Source organism: Chiloscyllium plagiosum, chromosome 9 (assembly GCF_004010195.1).
Source record: "Chiloscyllium plagiosum isolate BGI_BamShark_2017 chromosome 9, ASM401019v2, whole genome shotgun sequence".
Taxonomy (NCBI): Eukaryota; Metazoa; Chordata; class Chondrichthyes; order Orectolobiformes; family Hemiscylliidae; genus Chiloscyllium; species Chiloscyllium plagiosum.
Genome location: NC_057718.1, coordinates 35,530,137 through 35,541,471, shown reverse-complemented (window position 1 = coordinate 35,541,471; position 11,335 = coordinate 35,530,137). Strand labels below are relative to the sequence as shown.

General features: G+C 40.3%; 1 protein-coding gene across 1 annotated transcript in view; it reads right to left on the bottom strand.

Moving 5' to 3' along the window:
* Positions 1-9,693, bottom strand: part of haao (3-hydroxyanthranilate 3,4-dioxygenase) — a 25,086-nt gene extending 15,393 nt beyond the window's left edge. Inside the window, exons 1-3 of the mRNA XM_043695691.1 lie at positions 9,523-9,693; positions 2,142-2,225; positions 1,146-1,252 (exon numbers count right to left, since the gene is read on the bottom strand). Of these exons, the coding sequence (XP_043551626.1) occupies positions 1,146-1,252; positions 2,142-2,225; positions 9,523-9,612 (281 nt within the window). The 5' untranslated portion in view covers positions 9,613-9,693. The remainder of the gene's footprint in view (positions 1-1,145; positions 1,253-2,141; positions 2,226-9,522) is intronic.
* Between the last annotated feature and the right edge of the window lie 1,642 nt (positions 9,694-11,335).

The window sequence follows — 11,335 nt, the reverse complement described above, 5'->3', positions numbered from 1 at the left end:
GTCGCCCGAGATAGAAATGGAGAGGTCTAGGAAGGGGAGGGAGGAGTCTGAGACGGTCCAAGTAAATTTGAGGTCGGGGTGGAAGGTGTTAGTAAAGTGGATGAACTGTTCAACCTCCTCATGGGAGCACAAGGTAGCGCCGATACAGTCATCGATGTAGCGGAGGAAAAGGTGGGGGGTGGTGCCAGTGTAGCTACGGAAGATAGACTGTTCCACATATCCGACAAAGAGGCAGGCATAGCTAGGGGCCATGCGGGTGCCCATGGCTACTCCTTTGGTTTGGAGGAAGTGGGAGGATTGGAAAGAGACGTTGTTCAGAGTGAGAACCAGTTCAGTCAGTCGAAGGAGGGTGTCAGTGGAAGGGTACTGGTTGGTTCAGCGGGAAAGGAAGAAGCGGAGGGCTTTGAGGCCTTCGTGATGGGGGATGGAGGTGTATAGGGACCGGATGTCCATGCTGAAGATAAGGCGTTGGGGGCCATGGAAGCGAAAATCATGGAGGAGGTGGCGGGCGTGGGTGGTGTCCCAAACGTAGGTGGGGAGTTCTTGGACTAAGGAGGACAGGACCGTGTCGAGGTTCTCTGAGTTCTCATACTAAGAAGAACTGTAATGTACAGCTTTTAACTTTATTTCTATATTTTTTTACTTTTGTATCTAAGATTTTGTCTCTAGGCATCTTTGTACCTAAGATGACAACATTGTACACTTTCCACCGTAATCATGTATTTCATGGCAGTTGATAATAAAATCTAATTCTGATTTTAATTCCATCTTTATTTAAGCTAATCTAAGTACTGTGAACCACTACACTAATTGTTCAACTTTGTCAAATATCAACAGTGCCATATAGTTATTGACAGTGGTGGAAGTGAAGTTCTGCAGTGCAAGGGGTTTTATGTGGCAGAGACACAACCATAAAGGTTGTGGTAATGCATCAGTTATACTACTGAATTTGTAATTCAAGGTAGCTGGTATGAGAATACAGAAAGTATAAGTTCAAACCCCGTACAGCAACATGAGAAATTGAAATTAGCTTTAAAAATTGGCAACTGTTAGGTTGCCAGTAAAAGCAAGCGGTTCACTCTTTAACAAGATTCCCATTTTTTTTCTTCAAATAGAGCATCCATTAATTTTGCCTTTTACTTTACCTGAGTCCGTCAAACTCTGTCTTCAGCCTTGTCCTTTCAAAAACCAGCCCCACTGTGTTGGCCTGTCGCTGAGGGGAATGGGGTATCCGAGCTGGTAGCAAAAACATCTGAGGTTGGGGTGGGAAAGGAAAAGAAAGATTGCCTCACTTGGCTGGTTTGCAACGCAGAGTGATGCCAACAACATGGATTCAATTCCTGCACTGGCTGAGGTTTCCATGAAAGACTCTCCTTCTCAAACTCTGCTCTCCCCTTTGCTGTGCTGACCCTCAGGCTAACTTGTCTCTGTCAGATGAGAGAGCAGCCTTATGGTCTGGTAGGACTATGCCAATTTTACCTTTCGTTCTCAGTTGCATCCTCCTATTTCCATTTTTAAATGTACTTTCAATGATGTTCATTCTTGTCCCCACAAGTGAAACATTACTGGTGTCCCAGGAGAGACCACCTCTTCAATGCTTTCAGGCTCCCTATAAGTGCTTTATTGATTGCAATTTCTTAGATATTCACCAGTTCAACTGAGAAATGTTACCCCATCTAAAGGAAGTCAATCTGAGCTTTCATTCACAGAAACAGAAAATTCTCCATTCTATCAGCTCTCCTGGAAGGAGCACCTAAAAAGCCACTTTGACAAAAATTTACTTTTTTGCCCATGCTTTTAGTTTTCTCATTGGGTAGGGTATTCCTTTATTATTTGATAAGACCTCTCAGAAACCATTCAAAACTCTTTAGCATTGTAAAGTAGAAGACAGTTTGTTAGGACTGTCCTTTTGCAGGGTGATGTAAGGACTGCATGTTTCCTCAGGAACTGTTTTACTTCCCAAATAGCATTAACATTGAAAATTCACTCACTCAGTCTTTCTTATCTCTGAGTCTCACCCAATTGGATTAGATAATAATTGTACTTTTCTAATAAATGCAAAAGGAATGTTTAAAAAGAGAAAAGTTCATACCAATTTTAGTTTCAGAAAAGTCCAATACCTTGAAAGAAACTCCACTTACCTCTCCTTCTCGAATATGCACATCTTTATGTTTTCCTTTCTCTATGATCTTCAGGCACATGTCACCTTGACATTGGTAAAACAACTAAAAGAGAATGAATTGAAAAATATACCTGATCAGCAAATATTTGTTTTGTTTCACAAAATGTTATTAGCTCACTTCGAGGCTGCTACAAGGTAAAATTGAATAAGAAAGTGGATAAAGAATGGAAAACAGGAACAGAACGTTCCCATGGTTTCTTTGAATGTCAAGGTGAGCACATTAGATGGTGATCAACACATCAGTCCCAGCGTCAAGAAAACTTGGTGCCGATTGCTGACAGGTGAGCATGAGCTGACAGCATTTGAATCCTTGGGTCTACTTTTTTGGCCTTCCAGCAGCAAGATAAATACCTTTCGTACTCATTTTGTACAGTAGGGTAATGGAGAGAGGAAGTTCAGAGGCAAAGACAGGGGTGTGAATTTTAGTTAGGAAACTAGCCACCTTGTTTACAGCTACTGATGACCAGACCAACAACCAGAAAAATGAATGTCATTTACATAATACCATGCAAGGATGTAACAAACACTACATCGGGCAGACAGGCAAAAAACTACCCTCCAGGATACACGATCACCAACTGGCCATCAAAGGACATGAAACACTATCACTACTATCCTTACATACAGATGAAGAAGGACACCACTTCAACTGCGACAACACATCCATCGTAGGACAGGCTAAACAGAGACGCTTACAGGAATTCCTCGAGGCCTGGCATTCAACCTGGAACTCCATCAATAAACGCATCAATTTGGACCCCATTTACCAATCTCTGAGAAAAAGAACCGGAAATAATATCACTCACCTTAACAGACCAAGACACATAAATAGAAAGCGGGACAGAACATCAGTGCTTCACTGGAGGCTCACTGATGATGTTACCCAGCATGGTGAGGAAATGTCTGAGAACAAACCTGCCAGCTCAGTGAGCAAACTTACAACCTGAACCTCAACCTGAGCTACAAATCTTCTCAAAAATATGTCTATCATGTGTTGGAGGTGGCTGACCAATTTGCATGTAAACAACAGGGAGCACTGATAAGAACACTTCTTAATAACAACAATAACTTATATGTTGTTAATGTAATGAAATGTCCCAAACAGCTTCAATGGATTATCTATTATAAAATCAAGTAGGATAGTGAGTCACACATAGGAGTGTTAGGTCAGGCAGCCAAATATTTGGTCAAAGAGGCTCATTTAAAGCAGTGTATTAATAAAGAAAAACAAGATACAATAGAGCAGTTTAAAGCAATTCAGGAGCCTGGGGCTTATACAACTAAAGGAATGGACATAAATGGTAGAACAATTAAAATTGAGGATGGATGAGAAGCTAGAATTAGAGAAGCACACATATCTAGGATTTGTGGAGCTGGACGAGATCACAGAAATAAGGAGGGACAGTACCACAGAGAGCTCAAGAACAAGGATGAAAATTTTAAAGTTCCAATTTTGTTTCAATAGGACTCAATGTGAATCAGCAAGCGCAGGATGAAAAAGGGTCATGTTGTGCTGCAAGTTAAGACAAGACCAGCAGAGCTTTGGATGACCCCAAGCTTTTGGAGAGTAAAATGTGGGAGACCAGCCAGCAATTTGTTGGAAAAATGAAAGGAAAATACTATAGATGTTGGAAATCTACAAATACAGAGAATGCTGGAGAAACTCAGTAAGTCTGGCAACATCTGCTGAGAAACAGAGTTAGAGACAAAAAAAATTACAAGTGCTGGAATCCAAGGCAGACAAGCAGGAGGCTGGAAGAACACAGCAAGCTAGGCAGCATCAGGAGGTGGAAAATTCAACATTTCAGGTGTTAGATTTCAAGTCTGAGATGACCTCTTTAGTATGTGTCGAATATAGAGGTAACAAGGTCATATATAGTGAGTTCAGCTGCAAATGAGCTGAGGCAGAATAGAGTCAGGCAGTACTGTGGAGACAAAAATAGGCATCTTAATGACGAATGATGTTGGGAGTTCGTTTTGTGATTTAAATGCGAAACCAAGGTTGAAAGCAGCCTGCTTTATCTCAAAGTTAAAAATCACACAACATCAGGTTATAGTCCAACAGATTTAATTGGAAGCACACTAGCTTTCGGAGCGACGCTCCTTCATCAGGTGATTGTGGAGGGCTCGATCGTAACACAGAATTTATAGCAAAAATTTGCAGTGTGATGTAACTGAAATTATACAGTGTTGTGTGATTTTTAACTTTGTACACCCCAGTCCAACACCGGCATCTCCGAATCATGCTTTATCTCAGACTGAGACCAGAAATAGGGAACGGAGTTTGGAGTTGGGACTGAAAACAGTGGTTTAGACTTCCAATATTTAGCTGGAAAAACTTTTTGCTTGTCCAGTTTAATAATTTAACAGCAGTGAAAAGTGCATGGAGAATGCACCAATGAGATGATGCCTAACACTTAGCATTGACAAAATATATCTTTTATCAGCAATTCTCAAAAATTATTTTATTAACTAGGATCATCGCTTCAACTATTCAAAACACGGCTATAACTATATTTTCATTAAAAAAAACTTCCCAGGGAAATTGCTAACTTTCATGCCATCCAGTTTTAAAGTTAATACCACATTTGCTGCAGAGGATATATTTTATTTTCCCAATCCAATTTCTATCGTTTTATTTCCAGACAGTTTAAGTTAATATCTGTGTGAGTGGTGTACTGCAATATTCCTCACTGAGTAGTAAATATATGACTGTTCAAAGAGCCTGCACAATACAAGAAGCAAGGGGTTAAATTCTGAGCAGAAAATAACTGGCAAAAGTAGTAAGAAAGAGATTTTACAGGTTAATCAGTAATACTGGAAAGAAATTAAAGTGACTTAATCATTTACCAGCCATTAACTCATATTGCTGACTGTCTGGATTTTGAAATCCTGTTGCCCAATATTTTCTTAAGCACTTAGCAAATGCTCTGATCTGACGTATTTGTGTATTTCAAAACATTTGTTTCAAATTGCTTTATATTAGGTAAATAACCTAAAATTGTAGGTTAATATATAATATTTATAAATACTTATATCACAACTTTCAATTTTTTCACAAAAATGAATTGAAATTTCAAAAAAAAACATCATTAACATCAACAGCAAAACTATAGTGAGGTCTGAAAGTGGTTATCCAAGCAGATTCTTCAGAAAGGCAAAGAATTTATGTGTCATGGAACAGGATAGTTTTCTCAGTGAGTACACAGAAAAGGTAAGAAGCATAAAGTAGCACAAAGTTATACAAATGAAATGTCCCAGTTTTATTATGTGCCTGTGTTAGCTGATGCCAAGCCGTTCCTCCATAATCAGCTGAGCAAGCAGTTTGTATGCTGCAAATAGCTTCATCAATCCTAATTTAGAGGGGTAACAGTTGAAAATTCCGGTTTCCATTCAGTGACCTGGAATGTACTAGTATGTGGTTCAGCCCTCAATATACATGGGACAATGGGTGAAATCACAGCCAAAAGAAATTATGGGTGCAAGCAAATCAGAAAAATATCACTAAGAAGCCAAGTGACTGGAAAGGTGGTGGTTGGGGGCAGGAGGTTGGAGGTGTTGCCAAGGGGAACCTGTCAACAAAAGCTTAACTAGATGATGGTTGTTGCAGAAGAGTGACAATGCTCCTACCTCTGGACCAGCAAGTCTGGATTCAAGTCCCACCTGTTCACAAAGTTGTGCTATAACTTGTCTGAGCAGGTTGACTTTAAAAAAAAAGCACATTCCGAACTAATTGGGAGGCAGGAAAACTTCATATGCCATCAAGATGCTAGCAAAGTAGGGCTCCTGAGCTGGGGTTCATTCACTTTGTCCACTTTTCCTTTCTTCATTTTTATCTTTCTCTTTTCTTTTTTTTCCTCTCTTTTTATTTTCTTACCTCTTGTCCTGAGCTTGGATGGCATCAGCGGTAGCAAGCAATCCCAGCGTGGACTCATGGCAGCGTTAAGTGAGCCCAGCACAGACCTCATGGCGAAGGCGAGTGAACCCAGATTGCATGTGAGTGGGCACTTGCCTACTTTTCCTGGACAACCGTGAGACCAGGCATTGGAATCCGCAGCTGCTACATTGGTGGAGGTGACATTTGCAAGGCAAGGCCCAGCAGCGAAGGATAGAGCCTGAGCATCAGCAACTTCATTGTTGGTTGGGTCTGGCACTGGCGGTGGTGAAGCGGTGATGGAAGGGCATCACAACGACATTGACAAGGTGGGCCCAGGGGTAAAAGATACAACACTAATGTCGGTGAGTCCGCTGCAGGTCGCAGTGATGGAGGAGAATCAGCCCAGAGCAAAATATGATGCCTGAAGTATGGCACCTTCAACCTTGATTGGGTCCGATATAGACGGCGCAAGGCAGTGGAAAAGAAATAGCGGCACAGGTATTGTTGATTATGAGTTGGCTCAGGACTAATGGACTCGCTCCAAGCTATATCTTTCTATTTTTTCTCTTAGTCTTAAACTATTCAAAATGGTGCAGGATGATGCCAATAGTGGAAAAGCTTTTCACTGTCTTTTACCATATTCCTCACTGTAAAATACATGTGACAATAAAAACATTCATTCAAGGAAGTCACAGGTAGCAAGTTATGCACCTTTTAGTAAGTGTGTGTCAGTTCCTGAACAAAAGTTTTGCTACTAACATCATGTCTTGAAATACTGTGATGTCCAGGAAATTTGAGTTTTAAATTTTGTTGATAATTATTGAGGATACAGAAGTAATAAAAACATAAGAACGTAAGAAATAGGAGCAGGAGTAGGCCATCTGGCCCTTCGAGCCTGCGCCACATTCAATAAGATCATGGCTGATCTTTTCATGGCCTCAGCTCCACTTACTCACCCTCTTACTATAACCCTTAATTCCTTTACTGTTCAACGAATTACCTATGTTAGTTTTAAAAACATTAAATGAGGACGCCTCAGCTATGTCGCTCGGTATGGAATTCCATAGATTCACAACTCTCTGGGTGAAGAAGTTCCTTCTCAATTCGGTCCCAAATCTGCTTCCCCTAATTTTAAGGCTGTGCCTTCTTGTCCTAGTTTCACCTGCCAGTGGAACATCCTCTCTCCTTCTATCTTATCTATTCTCTTCATAATTTTATATGTTTCTGTAAGATCCCTCCTTATTCTTCTAACTTCCAATGAATATAATCCCAGTCTACTCAGTCTTGCCTCATAAGCCAACCCCCTCAACTCCGGAATCAACTTGTGAACCTCCTCTGTACCCCCTCTACTGCCAGTATATCCTTTCTCAAGTAAGGAGACCAAAACTGCACATAGTACTCCAGGTATGCACTCACCAGCACGCTATGCAGCTGCAACATAACCTCCCTACTTTTATATTCAATCCCTTTAGCAATGAAGGACAAAATTCCATTCGCCTTCTTAATTACCTGTTGTACCTGCAGACCAACCTTCTGTGATTCATGCACAAGGACACCCAGGTCCCTCTGCACAGCAGCATGCTGCAATTTTTTTACAACTCAAACAGTAGTCCTTTGTACTGTTATTCCTACCAAAATGGATGACTTCACATTTATTGACATTGTACTCCAAATGCTGACCTTTGCCCACTTACTTAAACTATCTATGTCCCTCTGCAAAGTTTCACAGTCCTCTGCACACTTTGCTCCACCACTTATCTTAAGTGTCACCTGCAAACGTTGACACACTACACATTTGGTGTATATTAGCTTGGATAGAGAACTGGCTTACCAGCAGAAAACAGACTCAGGATAAAGAAGTCTTTTTTTGTTGACTAGTTATAACTAGTGAGGTGCCACAGGGTTCAGTCAGACCTTAGGCACCACTATTTATAATATTTGGATGCAGGGATAGAAGGTACCGTAACTAAATTTACAGATGACACTAAAATAGGTGGTAAAATAAGTTGCAATGAAGAAATGAGAAACTTACAAATGGATATGAATAGGTTAGATGAATGATCCAAAATTTGGCAGGGATTTAATCATAATATGTTATAGAATCATTGAGTTATACAGCATAGAAACAGACCCTTCCTTCCTGCCCAAGCCAACCAGATCTAGTCCCATTTGCCAGCATTTGACCCTATCCCTCTGAACCCTTCCTATTCATGTCCTTTAAATGTTGTAATTGTCCCAGCACTACCTCCTCTGGCAGCTCATTCCACACACGCACCAACCGCTGCATGCAATAGTTGCCCCTCAGGAAACTTTTAAAACTTTCCCCTTTCACCTTAAATCTATGCCTTCTAGTTGGTCAGAAGAATAAAAAGGCAGCACATTATTTAAATGGAAAGAAACTTCAAAATGCTTCAATGCAAAGGGATCTGAGTATTGTGGTGCATGAACCACAGAAAGCTAGTATGCAGATACAGCAAGTGATCAGGAGGGCAAACAGAATTTTAGTGTTTATTGCTCAAGGAATGAAGTATAAAAGTAGGGAAGTGCTGTTACAACTGTACAAGGCATTGATGAGACTGCATCTGGTGTACTGTGTACAATTTTAGTCCACTTACTTGAGGAAGAATGCAATTACTTTGGAAGCTGTTCAGAGAAGGCTCTCTTGACTAATTTTAGAGATGAAAGCTTTGTCTCATGATGGCAAATTGAGATCTTTATTCACTCAAGATTAGATGAATGATTGGAGATTCAATTGAGACATAAAACATGCTAGTACAGGTGATTGACTAACGTAGAGGTACAGCAGATGTTTTCCGTTGTGAGGCAATCTAGAATGAAAGGTCACAGTTTTACATTAAGGGATGGTAGATCTAAAACAGAGATAAGGAGGAATTATTTCTCTCAAAGGGTTGTGAATCTTGGGAATTCACGATCTTGCAGTACGGTGGATGTCGAAACATGAATAAATTTAAGGAGGAGATAGACAGATCTTTAATTAGTAATAGTAATGGGGAGCGGACAGGAAAGTGGAGTTAAGGCCAAGATAAGATTAACTATGATTATATTAAATGGTTAAGCTGGCTTGAGGGGCTGAATGGCATTTTCCTGCTGTGAAACCTGTTGAATTCTTCTCATTTTGCTCCTGTAAGTCCAAATGGTCCAGACAGCAAGAGAAATACAGAAGGCATTGTCACTAAGTGACTGCATCACCCAATGGAGGAGTTAGAGAAAATAAAAAGAAAGTTTCTGAAAATCAAAATGTAGCCCTCAAGAAAATTTCAAGAAGAGCCCTCAGGAGTATAAAAGCTATTTTGACTTCTGGTGTGAGTATTGGGTGAATACAGAAGTGAGATAGGTACATACCTTCATTCCACTGAGAAAAATGGAATGAGAAGGATATGAAATATTTTCTGATCTCTTATATTCCTGTATGTACAATGACCATGGAATAATTATGTTTTACCTCTTCTCCTTCTTCTATGTGGTAATCTTTCCTTTCATTAGGTCCTCCAACAAACATTACTTTTAACTGGCCACTGTGCCTGGAAGGCATTATTATAAAACACAGTTTAGTCAAAAGCCTTCAGATTTCAAGAAGTAATTGAGAATTAATAACATGCTAAAACATACATCAATAATGATGATGTTCATTTAATGAGTATTGATTTACAACAAAATTTAACTAATAAATTAATACATTATGACAATGTATCCCTTCTGTCTCTGTGTCAGCTCCACCTTTGAAACAGATTTCAATGATTATTGAATGATACAGGAGTAGGTTATTTGACCCAGTTGTGCCTGAATCTATCTACTTAGAAAAATAGCTTGCATTTGTATTTTACTGGATGCAATTTTGCTTTTCATTTTCACTATTTCAATACACCCCTCCCTCAACTCTAATTAAATGCAACACAGAGATCAAGACAACTGAGTAATTTCTAATGAAGAATATGTAGCCAGTACTATACGATAGGAAAGCATAGTAGCCCTCAAGAGTTGCAAAGATAACATCTCTTGCCCTCTTCAAATTGTGCTTAGACCCTGTTATTCTGCCGGCAAAGACAAATGGGCCTCAATTTACTGTCTTATCCAAAATATAACACCATTAATGATGCAGCACCCTTACAGTACTTCACTTAAGTGCCATCCTATATTGTTTAGAGGGAGGAGTGGGATTGAAACTTATAAGTTTCTAACTCAGCAGTAAAACTGTTATCACTAAACAAAGCCTGGCACCCTCATGCATATATCCATAGTGATTACTATTAGACTGAAATTGCCATTCTGCTGCAGGAACAGTTGGAATGGGTATAAAAATAACAAGATTGTTGCAGTGGGTGCCCTCTTTCCCTGAAGGCTTCTTTTTACATGGTGTATCCTTTCAAGGGTGTACATAACCTAAGCAGTTACTTTTGGTGACATTTGGGAACCAAATTGAAGGAGTGGTCATCCATTAGGACATGTGCATACATCTCCCCTAGCCCTGAGCTCACTCAAAGGCCTTAAATAAAAATGTAAGAGACCATTTCCACAGCAGCCCCAGTCTCAGGTTTTGTCCCAAGCTCTCACGTTCCATTCTTGAACCTCTCTGACTGTCGACCTTCTTTATCAAACCTGTCTAAGCATCATTTATGTGTTTGACCATCTCTGCCAAGTGCATTGACGTTGTTGACCTATTTGAGGGAACTATATAAATTCAAATTATTGCTGGTGGTACCCCTTGCTGTAATTTGTTTCCTGGTAGGGGTGAACTCTCTGCTTTGTAATGCTAGTGGATGCCTCAACTCACGAAAATGGTTTGAGGGGAGAGGGGCAGAGCAGTGGGTGGAAGTATCTCTCAAACCACCTCTGGTACTGGCACCCTGCTCCATAGGAAGGCTCAGCACTACTTATCAGGTGCTACAGGCTGAGGTCACCATGAGGGTCCCAACTTCTCCACCTCACCGACCCTCAGGTTAAACCAGCACCTGTTGTCCTTCTTAATGAGAAAGCAACCCAATGGTCCTCTAGGATCAAGCAACTTGACCTTGCTTTAACTTAGAGCAGTGAGATCAAGGACATACACTATCAAAGGTCAGCTCACTGGTTCAGAGACACAGGAAAAATAGTGACCTCTGAACATGGATTTGAAGTGCTTCCAAATAAACCTGTTGGACTATAACCTTGTGTTGTGTGATTTTTAACTCTGATCATGGACCCATGGTATTATGATACATGTGAAATGCAGACTATATACTACCTGACATGCAGCAATGCAGATTATATTTAATTTG